This window comes from Numenius arquata, chromosome 5, assembly GCF_964106895.1.
Source record: "Numenius arquata chromosome 5, bNumArq3.hap1.1, whole genome shotgun sequence".
NCBI lineage: Eukaryota > Metazoa > Chordata > Aves > Charadriiformes > Scolopacidae > Numenius > Numenius arquata.
The window spans coordinates 39,446,199-39,463,706 of record NC_133580.1 but is presented as its reverse complement, the minus strand read 5'-3'; the positions used below and the strand labels follow the sequence as shown (position 1 = coordinate 39,463,706).

The 17,508-nt window shown below is 38.0% G+C and overlaps 1 protein-coding gene across 1 annotated transcript in view; it reads right to left on the bottom strand.

Moving 5' to 3' along the window:
• GUCY1B1 (guanylate cyclase 1 soluble subunit beta 1) overlaps window positions 1-17,508 on the bottom strand; it is a 49,336-nt gene that overhangs the window by 18,550 nt on the left and 13,278 nt on the right. The window contains exons 3-5 of the mRNA XM_074147330.1: window positions 12,778-12,878; window positions 11,670-11,788; window positions 6,558-6,755 (exon numbers count right to left, since the gene is read on the bottom strand). Of these exons, the coding sequence (XP_074003431.1) occupies window positions 6,558-6,755; window positions 11,670-11,788; window positions 12,778-12,878 (418 nt within the window). The remainder of the gene's footprint in view (window positions 1-6,557; window positions 6,756-11,669; window positions 11,789-12,777; window positions 12,879-17,508) is intronic.

The window sequence follows — 17,508 nt, the reverse complement described above, 5'->3', positions numbered from 1 at the left end:
TGTCCTAAAATTCATTTTTAAAGATCTAGTAATTTTTAAGGAAATGTTCATATTAACAGCACATCACCTTCCAGAGATAGTAATATTATCACCTAATGACCATCTTAGTCACTGCATACTAGTATTCTCTTGCCAACTTTCACCTGTACTTATACATTTTTTCCTATTACCACGCAGTTTTTCATAACTCACCATTTTTTCCCCTTTATTAGAAAAGAATGGTGCATCGATAAACAAAACTCAGGTGACAGTTAAAAAACCCCCGAACTATAAAAATAGAACTGCTACATGTTTAAAGACATCTAGCTGAGTTTGAGACACAACCCTCCACAGATCCTACAAGCTTACAGAGCGATGAGGTCAGTCATCTCACATAATGTGCTGTTTTCCTAATCTTTATAAATCAGAACTGTGTCAGTAACGGTGCAGAGCGGCAGATTTCCCAGGCATCTTCAAGTTCATTTGCAACACTATTTTTGAGCAGACTCCAGGGCATCCAGCAATGCTTACTGTACTGGTGCATCGCATCAGTGTAGCAAATGAACAACAGGCCAAACGCATGGAAATGTATCAGATCTGCAAGATAGCCACAGCACCAGCTGCACGCTCCTGGTAAACCTGGTATGTTGTGGACATGACTGGTTTACTGAATTTGATTCTGGTCATCCATACACAAACCCTTATTAACAGAAGCTACAATCACACACACCCCTCTCCAGGCTAAGAAAGCTACTTATTCATCCTTAATTGGATACTTAATTTCATTATGTCTTTTCTGCTCACATCATTTATGCACTACCTCATCTTCCTATCTCATGATTTAAGTTTCAAGTTTAAAATGAGCACCTCTAACCATTAACATAATATGTTAAATTCTGTCCCTTCACACTTGCAGCTACAGATCCAACCTAACTGACCAGATACTTACCTGGCATAAAGACCTGCCCTATATACTCTGCAGGAAGCTTAACTAGAACAGAATTTATCTGTTGTTTCATTCTGCCAGTGAAGTTTGCAAGCCACAGAATTTCAATATAATTTAAATATTTTAGAAGAAGCCTCTGTTAAATGCTTGACAAATGAAAGTTCAGTGACAGAAGCAACAAAGCCAGGAATCAAGTCTAATTCTTCCTCCCCATGTGGTCTTAGCTGGTGAAGTGACATCAGTTCACCATGTCTGAGCTCAATCACCATAGTAACTGCAGTTAAAAACTGAAGAGAAAAATCACTCTCGTGGTTTCAAAGAGAATATATAACATCTAACTGCTAACCTGTCTGTGCTTTCCAGAAGATGTCTTCAGACTTCATCTCTGCTTAGCCAAGTGAAAAGTCACACCAGTATTTCAGGGAATGACAATCCAGAGAACAGTTATTTTAAAATGAATTTGTGGTTCGGTATATTTGGTGAGCTTCACACAAGATATTAAATCAAGCAGTATCACTGTGATACAGCATGTATAATGAACACATGCTATCTGTTAAACTTTCACTGATATATCTACCAGGCAAGACTTAATTCTATAGATATGAGCATGTCCCCAAGATACACTCGTATCTCAGAATGGGAGAGAGACAGAATGTCCTTGGACAGGGACCTTTTTCCATCAGATTGTGAAGATTAACACAAAGTCAGGTTTTTGCCATTTAAAGGTCAATACAGGTGAAATTCTTGATCTCTTCTGATCAAAACCAACTGTTCAATGCTACTTGACAAATTTCACTGCAGCTGTTTCAGGATGATATTGAAGCAAGGCAGCTCACTGTGGAAGCAGTACCACTCCTAGCTTTGCGCACCCAAAGTTAAAACTGGGGGGAAGCCTCCACCTGGCAGCTGGTTTCAAGGCAGGCTGTCTCACTGCACCGAACCTCCGAGCCTGGAGCTAATGAAGTTTCTGACTGCCCTTGTGTCAGAATTAGAGGCTGATTATGCTCCACGGTTGACTTATCTTCATACGCAGTTAGCATTTTAATGTGTGGATCAGTACTGCTTGTCCCCCATGACAACTACCTAAGTAGTTTTTAGGTCAGCTCTCCAGCTGGTCACATTCTGGCTTTGTTTTTCATATTGCCACTAGTAACAAGACAGTCTGAAATTACCATCTTGCCAAGGATTTCCTCTGCTCTTTTCTCATTTTATATTGTAAACCATCTTCCCTGTGTAAAAGAAAGATTTTCACTGTCTGCCCTCAGATACCAGAGCTGCAGAAGTCTCTTTTTCCAAGAGATTTTTGGGCTTTGTAGGGTTGTACAACATTCTTCATTGACCTGTACTATTTGTAGCCTTGAGGGAATCCCTGTCCTGACGTCACCTTCACAGGTCACTCATTTATACATAAACAACCTCTGACAAGTGAAGCAAGAGAAGGCATAGCCAGAAGGTTGCTAACAGAGATCTCATGCCAAAGCTGGTCATCAGCAGCATGAAGATTTTTAGTTCTCATACTGAAACTGGCAGAATTTAAATATTCATAACGTGTTCTCAAAGTCAGCAACAATTCTTGGGACAATACCTGCTGCAAAAATTATATAGTCTTAGTTCTATTTAGCTAAAAATAGATTACAGTATCAGGGAAGATAAGGCAAATTGGTTTTGAACTAATTAATCAATTAATGTCAACCTAGGTTTTCCTGAACTATTCAACTGGAACTGTGAATCCAAGTTCAGAACAAATTTCCTTCCCTTCAGTGCTAAGAGTTTAACAGAGAGAAACACAGACCTTTTTTTTTTTTTAATTCTTGCCTTCAACACACACATCCCCCTAAGTGATAAAAGGCACATTTCCTGAAGGACACCATTCTGGAAAAATGAAGCCCTACTGTATTTCAGAAGTACATGTATGTATTTATATATATCTATAGATACATAAAATAGTCCTGTATGAAACTGCAGAAAGGTGATAAAATTAAACATTTTTTTCTATTTAGCTATTTCTCCACCCAAAACAAAACCATATGTTTTTCTCAATATTAATTTTTCCTCTTGTGATCATGAGATTCCTTAGGTTTGCTCTGCAGGTTGAGGGACATGACCCTTCCTCTCTACTCAGCACTGGAGAGGCCACACTGGGAGTGCTGTGTCCAGTTGTGGGCTTCTCAGTACAAGACAGATACGGACGGAGCTACTGAAGAGAGTCCAGTGAAGGGCCACTAAGATGATTAAGGCACTGGAGCATGTCCCATAAGAGGAAAGGCTGAGAGAGCTGGCACTGTTCGGCCTGGAGAAGAGAAGGCTTGGGAAAATCTCATCAATGTGTACAAAAACCTGCCTAGAGGATGGAGCCAGGCTATTTTCAGTGGTGTCCAGTGCCAGGACAAGAGGCAATGGGCACAAACTGAAACACAAGACATTTTGTCTGAACATCAGGAACACTGTGAGGGAAATTGAGCACTGGCACCTGTTGTCCAAAGAGTTTGCAGAGTCTCCATCCCTAGAGACAGCTGAAAGCTGTCTGAACAAGGAGCAGTGCAACTGGCTCTAGGTGGCCTGGCTTGACCTGGGAGGGTTGGACAAAATGCCCTCCAGAGGTCCCTTCCTACCTCTGCCATTCTATGACTGTGTGACCCATGAAACAAGAATCTAGCCACTGAACAAAATAAAAACAGCATTATTGTAAACGATTAAGATCTACTGTCACCTTCACAGAAACTGGTAACATATAAGACAAATTCAAGCAAAATCTCATGAAAATACAGACTTAGAAGCATGTATTCCCTCAAGCAGATTTATGTAAGCATTTCTTCTAAACAGCCCGAGAAGAAAAGTGGATAATAAGGCATTAAACAACAAATTGCAGATATTAACTTCACACTTACATAAAGAGAACTTCAGAACTTACTGAAGCAGTCCTGTGTTGGGATTGTTATGAAAATGCTTTGGATAAAGACAGTTGGAAGGACAATTCTGGAATCTCAGCTCTGTTCTTCCAAGTTGGAAGTCAACTGCCACAATAACATCAGAAACTTAGGGCTAGTCACTGAAGCTCTTATCAGTTCCAAAAAAAAAAAATATTCCTTGAGCAAAATTCTAACTAAAGTCCAAACCAAAAATTTTACAGGAGAGGCATTGATTAGTCCACAAAAAATGAGGGTATGAAAAGCAACTCCATTGTTTTTCTGTGCTGTGCTATTTCAAACAACGCATTACTAACAGCCTGAAAAGCTGCTAGCCACGAAAGCATTAATTTACTAAATTATGAGGCAAAGGATTGAGATGAAAGAAGTTGGTCAATTTTTTTCTCCTGTTCTCATTTTTTTGAGTAGTGCAAAACTAGGCAGGTACCACAATGGTTGGCTTACTCTGCTTTAAAACCCTCACTCTATACTATTAATGATTAATAAGTGACCTGTGGAGTAATGGAGGGAGACTTTCACTGTCTGTGGGGATAAGCTGCAAATTTTGGCACTCTCACCTTACAGAAACAAGTAGCTGATTTTTCTCTTCTTATCTACCACTGAAGTTTGTAAGTATCTGTGGAGTAAAGCACTATGTAATGTCATTAAAGGTGTCAAAAGCTAGGCTTTATTAATCAGCAGAGGCAAGAAAAAGTTCAAGGTTGAGGGCACATGACCTTCTAATAGGGACAAGGGGAAAAAAAAAAGGTTAACAGGGAAAATAAAATACAGACAGTATACACTTTCTTCAGTTTAGAGGTTTCGGCTCAGAGTGTCTGGAAGAATAGTTTGGATTTAACTTAAACTGTGCTCATTTACAATAAGTTTGACTAGTACTATTAAATTTAATTACAGTGCAATAACAAAATTTCCAGGAAAGCCTAACAAAGTCAAATGAAAACGGCAAGTAAATTTAGAATAAATATTTAAACTTCTTTGGAATCTATATTATTTGTGAGAAGTCCTAAGTGGATATCTGTACTGTCTGATACAATCTTCTTAACAAAGTAACATTCAGACTGAGGACACAGTTTGTCAAGTGTGTTCTGGTAACTGCTTTGCACAACCCAGATTTCTTCTCTGCCCCACTGATCCCTTTTGTCTCTGCACGACCCCTTGACTACACTGGCAGAATTCTCTCCAACAGACAGAACACCAAACCATGTAAAAGAACAGATGTGGGTAAAAATAACCCAGAAAAAAACCCTGTTATATTGAACCCAGCTCATTTCCTCAGTCTAGTTTATTTTATAGCTTGACAACAGCTGGAGAGACACAGCTGAAGAAGCTGTTGTAGGACAAGCTTGAGCAGTAAGAAAGGGGGACTGCAGAAGCTGCTTGTGCTACCAAAAGAAATGCTTGTCAAGCAACAGCTTCAGCACTCTTGCAGCCAACTTTCCAACACGGTCCTTCTTGTCTGTCTTGACACTTTGAATAAACAGGGACCTAAGAAGAGGATTGTTTTGATTCTGTCGCATCCTTCCATATCTGATTACTAACACCTGCTGTAAAAGTTTGAACTATGGATTTCTACAAAGTAGAATCTAAACAAGGACAACAAGTATATCACCATCACTATACAGAACTGGCCATTCATTATAAATCTGAGCTAGCTTATAACAAGAAACCTAAAAGGCAAATACTCTGATATAGAAGAACAAATACGTTGTCGTGGGATTGCTTGTAAACCTCTTATCTGAGAAAGATCATGTTTTTGTGATGCACTCATGAAACTGGAACTGATTTTCTGAGCAAGTATACAATGAAACTGTGCCAGAAATGTAATATGGCTAGGGAATAATTAAAAAAAAATAAATGCTTGCTGTACCTGCTTAGATTCTTTTCTACTTGATGAGAAGTATTTTATATCAGTTGCAATATTTCTAGCGCCAAAAAATTTTCATTTGCTGTTTTTCTCTAGATATATCTGCACCTTGGATCAAGCTCTGATTTTATACCATTACATATACAAGGCCTGATCAATTTAATCTTTCTGTTACTCCCTATGGACACAGAGCAGAAGGCTCTTTCCCATTCCACAAGTGACTTAGCACACATGACATCAGGTAAACCCTGTGACTGAGGAACATTTTTCCACTTTTGGGGCGGTAGGTATATATCCAGCCACATTGTCACGCAATGATAGTAGGAGACCCACAAACACATCTTGGTTCTGGGAAGGACCTGGCATGCAGGCTGGCAGGAAAACACTGCTTGCCAGCCAGGCCTCATCAATGCACATCAGCCTCACCATTTGCACATAGATGAAGAATCTAGGACACAGAGACAAAATATCTGTGTTCTCACAGAACAGAGCAGACAGTAAGAAATGTATGCCAAATATAAAATAAAGTGGAAAAAAGCACCCCAAATAATCCAGTACCTAATTTCTGTATGTCACCTCCTTCTTTGAATAAGGGGATATTGTTCTGAACTGTTCCCGATTGGGTCTGTTTGCAAATTAGTGCTGGCCTTCCCAGCACATGGCTGACCTGTCCTTAAAGCCAACATAAACGATGATGGATCTTCCTGAGTCAGTACTGATGCCACTGCTTCACAAGGACAGCAGCAATGAAAATGGCTGCTTGCCATCACTTGACTTTTTATTCTTTTGATTTCATCTTAATGATATAAACTTCCAATGTGTACGTCCCTTCAGACATTACCTTCATATCTATTTCTGTACCGTGGATCTGTTGAGCTACTGTTTTGATTATTCCAATGACAATATCCTGGAGACCTTCTCTTTCCGAATAGTAATGCAGAATGAGTCCCTTCCCCTTCTCCGCATCAGTGCATCTAAATGAAGGGGCTCGCATACCCGGGTAAATAGTAGCAAGGTGGTCATGCAAAGCATCCAGATTCTGGAAGAAGAAATTAAAAACATGATTATAAAGCATTCACTTATTAGTTCTGAAGAAAGTAAGTACATATTCCGCCTAATTCGAACATCCTCTTTCTCCTACTGGTCACACTCCCGTTGCATTTGCCTTATTATTTGTAGAACCGTCATCAAAGCAGGCTTTTCACGTAGCTTGCAGTGTTCTTTCCATCTACTGTAGCAATATTTGGATAATGAATGGCATCAAAGTTAGCACTATTAAAAATTACTCCAGATAGTAAGAATTCATGTTTGACTATGCTGTATTTTGAAATACTCCAGTGATTAAAGACCTTGTGTGTGTTTCTCGATCCTGTACCTCATCCATTTTCATGCCTTTCAAATTCTAGTCCCTATAAACTCTTCAGATGTGAATTTAGGTGTTGGAAACAAATGAGCATGTCTGAATAAACATGTATCTTTTTACTTATTCTCAATGAAACAGGCTAGTTCTGACATCATAACAGTCAACCCAAGTTTACAGGGCCTGACAAAGTCTCAAATTTTAAAGTAAAGATTTAAATGATTGAAAGACCAACTTCAAATACATACTTTGAGAATAACTGAAAAAATCCACAGAATATTTAGAACACAACACAGTGGCTGTAATAATGTTTCAGCAAAGGTTATCCAAGAAAGGGAAGAGGTCTTCTATTTTTCCAGCTGATGTTCTGGACATTTTATGTATTTAACTTAACATGACTAGACAAATTGCTATCTGGAGAGGAAAACTAAATGATAAATTGATAGGCATATCTAGTAAGGAAATTAAAGAGAACAATGAGATAAAAATCACACTTAGAACACAACACTAGCTCCAACTTTGATTATGAAGCAATTATCAAGCTCCAATTTGCTATTTGCTATATATTTAACACAGAAAGAGCAACCTAGAGCAATCTTTCTGATTGGTGTTGCAACCCACAAAATTATTTACCTATGTTGTAAAATTCATACAACTTCTTTACATCTTAAGTCCAGAAAATTACTGCATCTTTTAAATGTTGTTCTCTCACACCCCCAGGTAACAGCTGGCAGCAGGCTTCACATATTGTTTTCTGCCAGCACAAGGAGAAGTGAGGTGAAAATATTTTCAATGTGCTGTCCAGGCCATTCTCAACCATTTGCGAACATATGTCAATCATCAAATTTGTAGAAGCACATTGAACTTGATTTCATGTAAGCTTGTGAAGTGCTCAAACAGCTGCCTCTTCTCCTGGGAAGACTCCAGAGGAAATAAGACTCTTAGGAATGAATTCCGTAGGATGCACTCAGCCTGGAACTTCCTCCTTTGCTTTTTCAGTTTGTTTCAAATTAATGTTTTTGTTGCTATATCGACACCTCCAAATTAAAACTCGAAGAGGCAAGAATCTGGGAGTCAACTAATTCCAGCTGTTAGTGGGCATTCAATTGCAAAAAGCATAATGCCTGAAGGCAAATTCTGTAAGAACTTTGCTGGGTTCAAGACAATGAAATTGGCAGACCCTGCTCTGAAAGAGTGTGGATGAGAAAAGAGCGAGATAGCAGACTGGCTCCAAGGGAGGCCACACAATCTCCTTAACTGGGTACAGAACTGCTCTTTCAATACACATGCTCAGAAACAGCTGGCATATATTGACTTTTGGGAAGAAAACTCTTAAGGAGATATATGGGAAAAAATTATAATCTCCCAGATTCACAGTCATCAACACCCGAAGAATTTCAAAAGGAGTTTGTTATGGGAAATGGCCAATGTTGAGGACAGAATTTTTATAAGATGGCTGTCTAATTATTAACATTTAAGTCCAGCATAAGTGTTGCTAACAAATGGCAGTAGCCCCATTCTACAAGACCACTATGTCACCCTACTCCCCCATTACTAACTTTGCCTAAGCAGTGTCACAGGCAAGCCCATGTGATATGTCCTTCAGTCTTTCTAATCACCCAGAGTCAGGGACTTGCCCAGGATGTATTGCAGCTGCTTTCCAGTCCCCAGTGTGTCTCTTCTCCCTGCATACAGATTATGGACCGAGCAGAGAGCTAATTGTATTCAGAACCTTGCTACAACACATCATCAAGAAGCAGTAGAGATGTACTTCCAGGCTAAGGAGCAGAAATCACTCCCAGATCCTGTCATTTAGGCATTGTCCCTGTCACTCCCACTCCTATTTTTTTGTTGCATTTGATCCATTCTAAATTGATATGGCAGCTTCTGGATGAACAAATGTGTCTTTTTCTAGTTTGTTCACCAGCTGTAGGCCAGAGGTGCAGTCAGGTACAGATAATAATAGGTTAAGCTCTCTCCCTGAATTGTTGGCTCCTAGACGGCTCAAAGGTATGCCAGAGCTTGTGCTGGGACCAGAGACACTGATTCTAGAGCTTTGGACAGCAGTGATCAGCTCCATGGTGAAACACAAAGGGATCTCCAAGCAAGAACAAGACATGATACTAAATCAGGCAGAGATCCTGGCCTGTCGAGAAGGTAAAGAGTTTTGGCTGTCACCTAAAATACAAAGATATGCTGTTCAACTCCATGTGGTAGAGCATCTGGAAACCTTTCTAAAAGAGGAATTAGTCCCCTGAAATTTATTGCACTGCAATTACAAACAACTAAATAGCCATGTAAATGATTCTCTAAATGAGAGAACTAACCACTACTCCAGTGTTTGATTTTCATTTGGCAGAAAGCTACTGAAAATAACATAAAAACATAAAAGGGTTTCTTAGGAGTTACCTCTTTTCGCACTGCTTCTCTTTGGTGCAGTGTCTTTCAGTATGATTTGCAATTTTTCCAGGTCTGTGTTTCTTATAGAAAGTATAAGTATTAGATTTAGTTGCACTATATTTTTCCTCTATCATGAAGCTTGAAGTACCTGTATTTCATCTATGAATAAACTAAATTTTCTCTGAGATGTCAGGGGAAACAGAATATAAATATGAGATTTATTTTCACATGCTTTAAAAAGCTGCAGTCCTCAATTATTTTGTATATCCTGAACTGAGTACAGATTTCAAGAAGCACCTTTTGGAACTCTATTATGCATTTTAAGAATCTGACAAAAGTTCAGCACATTAAAACCAATCTGCACCTATTTTTTAATAGGTATATAAATTAGTTTCCTGACCTAATCTGACTGCTGAACAATGAAAAAATAATAAATCACAAATAACGTTGATTTTCCATCACAATAAAAAGCTAAAAAGTACACTTCTGGCACAGCTACTAATACATTAGTTCTGTAAAAATTTACAGAAGTATATAATAGCCAATGTCATCTGCTAACACTGAAACTCAAACAAAGCAGCTTAAAATATTGTCATTGGAAGAATATAAATGTAAGCTGTTCACACTTTTATAAAGGTTTGGTGTGCATTACAAATGTGTCCAGTCTTTTCATCATCACACATGGTAAGGAATGGAAAGAGAAATATACTATATGGAAAAGGGGATGAAGAAAAGGAATAGGGAAGGACTGGCCCATCCATGTGTACCCAAAATGGTGGAGCAATGGGCCAGCTACACTTTTTTTTTCTTCCTCCCCTATTCTTGCTCAACCCTAACCACAACTTCAGTACATGAGTCATCTTTAAAAATTACATTTTCCTGAAGGCTTGCTTTGAGGGCAGCCTGTGAATGAAGCTATGAAATATACAGGATGCCACACCCTATAGACAGACAATGGTATACAGATCACACATGGTATGCACATGTTTGAGCGTACACACACCCTCTCTGTCTGCCCAGCAATTACAGTCTGGAGGATTTGTACAAGAAAACTGTGTTGACTGCATCTAGAATGTTCCAGAATAATCCAGGTTTTGGAGCAAATAGTGAGACACAGAGTAAATATTCTAGTAATCCAGCAAACTATGCACTCTGCTCTTTTCATTTCTCATTGCTGGAGAGATTTTAAGGGAACAGATGGTAAGAGGCTGCTGAATTTTCAGTGAAAATCAACAGAAACTTGACACAGCTTTTGGGCAATCTCCCATGAACTCTTAATCAGTTCAGTCTTTTTAAACTCATTACAGCAAACAGTTCTCTCCAAGAGGAATATATATCACAAATCTTAAATCCCAAGTGTTTTTTTGAAATGAACAATTTTCAGGTGACAAAAAAGGGAAGCCCATTTTTTCCTACAAAACACACTTTAGAGAACTCACTACATTTCTTCCATGCTACTGAAAATTTGTCTTCATTTTGTTTTGTTTTACAGTGCAGTATCATGTTTTTCTGCAGTTAGGAAAGCACAAAAATTGACTTAAACACTGCTGCTCTATCCAACCCTCAGTTCATGGATGAAGGATAATGTCCTAGAGATAAGCTATGTATGAGCCCTAGCTCATAATGTACAATTAGAAATAGCCAGTATCTATAATTAGTCAAAGAGAACTTAGGAGAAGAAATATTCTGCACATCTGAAGACCATGTTTTCTGTTAGTAAAAGCAACTAAGTCTTTTTACTTAACGTACACAGACAATTTGAATTGGTGGTTTTTTTCATGTCTCTTGTAGTCCATATTTATCTTACATATCAAAACTCCTGTTAAAAACTTTTCTTTGCAATTTCAAATGAAATTTCAGATTTATGAATGCCTCTGCAACCCCAGCTTACCTGCCTTTTCACTCCTTTTTTATGAAATTGAACAGTCAAAGATGCTACAGGAAAATTATTACTTTTTCAAGTAACTGAGTAATATATTAACTGAGAGGGGAAGAGAACAACAATGCCATAACTGCTGAGCAATAGAATGCTCTATAGAATACAAATACCAAGGAAGAAAGTTTTCAGACACCTCTCCACAAATAATTGGTAGATTATACAGTACAACATATATCTCCAGATCTCAATCATTATCTGTTGAGTAGACCATACTTCTGTCTGGTATCTGAAATAATTTGGCACAAAATTCTTACCTGCAAAAACTCTCTGACATTTGAGCCCAAGACACGTAGAATTGTATCATAACCAGATTCTTGACAAAACACAAAAAACATCTTTCCAAACATTTGAAGAATTTCCCCAGCATTTAGATCTAGTTAAAACAGGAAAATATCATTCAGTCCAAACACTGCATTTCACACACTTTGCTTACTGCTTTAGTCTCATTAGTAGGTCAAGAATATGAGAAAAGCAAGTCTCAGGGTCCACATGGCAAATAATGAGCATTCAATACAGGAATTTCATTAGGATTTAGCAATTACCAATTACCATTATGAATTTGCTGCATTGTTCATTTGATGCATGTATAGCATTTTAGTTTTTGGTACAGATAAGAAATCACTACTTGAAACTAAAGGAACTCAGTTGCTAGTAGTGTTCGCCTCAGGGGAATAACTTCCAGTTTAGAATAGCAGGAAACCACATCAGTTGCTCCAATTCAACATAACTACTACAGTCATCATAGTCTTACGGGTTCTTAGCTAATTACTGATTCAAAACAAATTCATACCGCACTTGGGTCTGCAGATAAAATAATGCTGATGGGCGTAATTCTACTTTTTTAATCCTAGACCAGAGCTGCAATGATTGAAAATGAATGTGACCCAAAACAATGGCAGTTATGAAAGGAGATGTGCCCATGCCACAAACACTTCTGTAACTCAGGATGCTTGTACAGCAGAGAGATCAAGGATTCAGCAGCCACCATGGGCTGCTCTTGCAGAAGTGGTTGAAACCTGGGTGTATTGGCAAGGTAGTTACAGTGGTATATTGTTACTTCATGACTGCTTGTAATACAGACCGTGCTCTGTGGATGAGGTATATTACTGCACTTTTAGATGTACCTATGGCTTGGAATAGTTTGGAAGTAATAAAAATTACTTCAAGGAACAAAAGGAATAAAAATATCTTAGATAAAAAAAAAATCCTTTCTTCTGAGATTTTTTAAAAATTATTTCTTTGACCAATACCTTGTTTTCACTTCCTCTGTACTAAATCCTGTTTCTCTCTGCTATGTGGATTACTTCTGGGGGGTTATCTTTTATGTGATCAATAAGCAAAGAAGATATCTGCATTACTTACTAAGGACCTTGCTCGCAGCTGCAACCAGATCATAGGTTTTGGAATCATCGTAAATTATTCTGACAAGAAACTGTCCTTCTTCATCCAGCTGTGCCTCCTTCCTAAAAAGAGAACAGAACAAAATCTTTTTGGTTGAAAGAGAAGCACCATATCAATAAATCGATTATATATTGTTTGGTATTAGTCTTCTAAATAAAGTAACTTTGTAGGTTCTACCTTTAAGAAGTTACCTAAGATAGAAAAATAGAAATAAATCTGTTCCATACCTCAGAGTCATTAAGGTACAATACAAATATTTCAGACCATGTGTGCTCTGAAATAACAATTAGCTGTGAGAAAATAAACACATTTTTTCAATACAGAGCCTCACAAAGAAGTTGCTGAAGTAATAAAGACAGAATTTGCATTCTAAAACAGGGGAATATCTAATAATCCAGCCCAAACTGGGCTCTTACAACACTTTAAGCAAGTGCTTTCATTCCTTCCAATTTTGATTATACTTTATTTACAAAAGGCATGGGATGTTTTTAGCAACCATTTGCACATACCTTCAAAGAGGAATCTAAAATCCAGATGTAGGTAGCTAATCAAATACCCTTTTTTCAGAATTCTGCACATGCCCAGTAGATAGAAATGCAAAAAAGGATGCTAGGATTTTGTAAGGCCTTGTTCTCGCATTGCAGGTCAGTTCTTCATGAGTGAAGTGCCACCACTTAGCTAAAGCACGATAAAAATATACATTTCTTCACTAAAGAAAAAAATTCTTAAACCAGGTTTGAGACGAGTCTCATGCATGTGTCATGTGCACACTTACCACTGCTGCTAAGTAAAAACCCAAACCAAAATGACCCCTTTGGGTTTCAGAATAATTTATTATTCTCTTCAGCTTGAACACTGAGCCAGCAGCTTGTCTAAAAGGCAGCACAACTCAATAGGGTGTTTCTATTCCTTCAGGAAAACAAGTTGATATCCCCAGGCAATGAACCATTGTGCCTTCCAAGCCCTGCATTTGACAGGAGTTACTAGGGGAAGTTCACAAGTGTCTTCCTTCCTGTTTCACCCTCCACGTGTTTAACACAGGAGCAAGGCCACTGGTGATGCAGTGGTGGCTAAGTCCCAGCTCTCTGGAAGATGACAAGGAGCACCTTCACAGCCAGGCAGACCCCAGGACCCTGAAGAGTCAGCTGCCCCGTGTGGCTGGTCCTGCTGCATGCAGAGCATGCCAATGGATGCGGCTGCAGCTCTGCCCTGTTGCAAGTGCAAGTCACATTCTGTATTTGCTCCTCATTCTCTGGCAAATTCTCCTTCAGCAGAGAGACGGGGTCATGCAGTGGGCACACTGTGGCCTCCAATGAAACCATGCTCTGTTTGGTCAAATCCTCACCTGGCAAAGGAGCACAGCCTCCTTTCTCAGTATATTTTTTATAATAGCTGTTCACCCTCTGTGATTTCACCTACAATGACTCTCTCTAGAGACAATGTGCTATGCAGAAATAGTGACAAAAGAGGAGACAAAAGACTCACACTCTAATTTATGTACTTAGAATGCATTTTGGCTCAGCAAGACTAATGAGATCAGGGCATCAATAGTATCTTTGCAGGTGGAGGGTCACTGCTACCTCATTAAAAAGAAAAGATACCCTTTCATCTCAACACAGATCTATGCTGCAGAACACTTAGAAAAACAAAAGAAGGCAAAGAGATAGGAAAGCCTAGAAGAGAATGACTGAATTACACCTTCTTATGTCACACCAAAATAAAAATCAGTACCGGGTGTTGTTCTTCAGAAAAAGCCGTAGAATTAGAAAAAATATCAAGGTGGCAGACAATGACGTAGTTTTTTATAAAAAACTAAGCATATGCCATGCAAATAAAAACATTCATCAACTCAGGACTGGAATAATTATTTTTCTAATGTACAAATGAAAGAGAACCATGAGGAAAAAATTATTTACAAGTACCACGGTAATGAAGGGCTGACTAGGACAGAAATGCTTCTTGATGTAAGGCTGAAACATACAGTTTAAGAGTCAATATAATCTCTAATGGTCATAAGAGGAACTACAGACCTATAAAAAGTAGATTCAAAATCTACTATGTAAAATCTTACACCCTCTTTTACATCTAAATCTTTGTCTCCATTATCTTAACATGATCAGCCATCAACCAAAACAAAAGTCCCTGACTGAACCTTAGATTCTAATTTTCTAGAGCTGGCATAATTTATTTTAAAAATTAAATAATACAAAATAATAATGCCTGCACAACACTTCAGGCATTTACAGTTGTGGTGGAATTATCCAGCCACACAAACAGAAACATTTTCTGGGTTACTCAAAGAGGAGAGAGGTCTGAGAATTAAGTACCTTTGTTCATGTTAAAACTGCTAGATGGCAAAATGGTACTGCTGATAAGACACGATTCCAATCTCATATGGTAGTACTCTATTGACTTAAATGAAATTACTTGCCATTTAACCCTCCAATTAGTAATCATCAGCCTTTGATAAACTGCTCACTTAGCAATGAAAGTCTGGAACCAATTATTTTCTTTTTCCTCTTCATCTTCCTTTAATCTTGCTCATCACATTCTTATTGCTGATCAAAAATTATACTACATTGGTTTTATATTTCAAAAATGTATCTACTTTTTTTTACTAATTAATGAAGTCTTGCAACTGCTACTTGACATATACATTTTTATACTCATTCCATGAATAGGCATAATGAGCTAAAAACAAGCTAAGCAATTTTCCCAAAGTAATACAACAAGGCTACAGGGGAGGTGAGACTAAACATCCTACCAAATTCTACATAAAAAAGAACATAATTCTCTATTCAATTGCATGAAAACCATTATAAACTTAATGGTTGGGTTTTTTTTCTTAAACTCTTTGGGAACTTCCCAAAAGGAATGAAAGAATGGGCACTAGCAAGTAGAATAAAACTGTAAGAGTATTCTCATAGATACAAAAATATAAAGTACAGTATTATCTTTTTTACATAATCAATTACAATAATTTATTCATTATTTGAATAAACAATATAAAGAAGCAAGCAGAAATGGTATGTGTACATGCAGTCCAGTCCCCTAGAACGCTCTTATTTTCATACTCCAAAGTAGTATTTCTGGTCCTCTTCCCCAGCCATTCTCTAAAACTTCAGATGAGCCTGCAGGGCATCAAGTCTCGCTGATTCCTGAAAACAGCTCCCTGTCACATATTCCTTCTTTTCCTAAGTAGGAGGAGAGCTGGAGTTATTAGTGGGAAATGTTGTCTTGAAGCACATGAGGTCAGTCAGGGACAAGAAGGCAGAATTTATATTTCCTGAGAACTGAACTGAAATTAACATGAGAAAAGAAAACCATCTTGATTCTTTGATTCTCATAATGTGATATGTAACTGGAAGTCAGATACAGTTTGGAGAGAAGTTTTCAAAGGGTAAACAAACTTTCCCACATCTCTGAAAGACACTGTGATTTCTTTTAGTCTCTCTGATCTCAGCCAAACCACAAAGGATAACACACACATCTGGAAAAGCAATGAACATCCTCAAAAATACTGCATACTTGCACAATCCAGTAGACATAGTTTTTGCGTGTGAGAATTTTGTCCATTAAAAATTCACCCAATTTGATGATGCTGGTATCTCTTTCAAAACTTCTTACATGTCTTTCCAGTTACATTGATTGGAACTTTTCCTGCTTCCTTCCTTGTGCCAAGCCATGCTTCATTTTTTCTTATTTTAATTGTCTTTAGTTCACTTTGTCAAAGTTTTTCTTCAATGCCTGCAGTTTCCCCGAGCCACCACTTTTTAAAATCACCACTGGTTATTTCAATGCCCATTCCATTAAGATTATTTTAGTTATTTTGTTTGTCTCCATTTTCATCTAGATGCTTTGGATCACACAGCAGCCACCTTGTCTGTAACCTTAATGATGTGTATTTACCACTAAAATAACTTTATTGCTAAAGTTAAACAAAAAATAGTTCAATTAGCAATCACATCTGCATTCCTTGGATATAATTTTCTGGGGTGAAATTCACTGCTCTAAGGCTTCACTCTCCCTCAATATTAGCAGTCCTGCTGGATGTTCCAGCAGCGCAGGAAAAGGACCCAGTGCTTGTACTGGAGGCTAATCCTCCAAAGCAAAACAAAACAAAATCCTGCCTTTTAGTTATTTTTATTTTTAAAAGACAGAGAAAAATATATTTAAAGAAAGTGATCCAACAAAAGCCAATCTAATTTGGGGAATTTTTTTCTAGAAAATTTGTCAAATTAAATATTTACTCCTTCAAGGGATTAATTCAAAACCACATGGGCAAAAATCTCTTTGCTTGTCCTACAAATATGGCAAATCCCATGACAATCTTTGATCTAAACCTCTGTCAAAAGAAAAATTGGCTTTTTTAAAACCTGTGCTTTAAAATTATTATATTCCAGAACTTTTATTTTCCTTTCCAGGACAATTCCTTCTCCATACCTATATCCCCGGTTGTGCTGATACATCTCAATCTTTTAGCTAGATGTTGAGCTAAAATATAGTTGTTAGGTATTTGTTTTTGTGGTTTATTGTTCTGCTGGATAGATTCTCCTGTCTGCTTCATCACCTGATCACAGAAGTTGCTGTACATACAGAACAATGTGCAGCCAGAGTGGCTGAGGACAGGACAGGAGGTTCAGTGAAGTCAGCTGAAGCCTTTCTCCTGCCCCCTGAGCTGGGTCTGCAGCT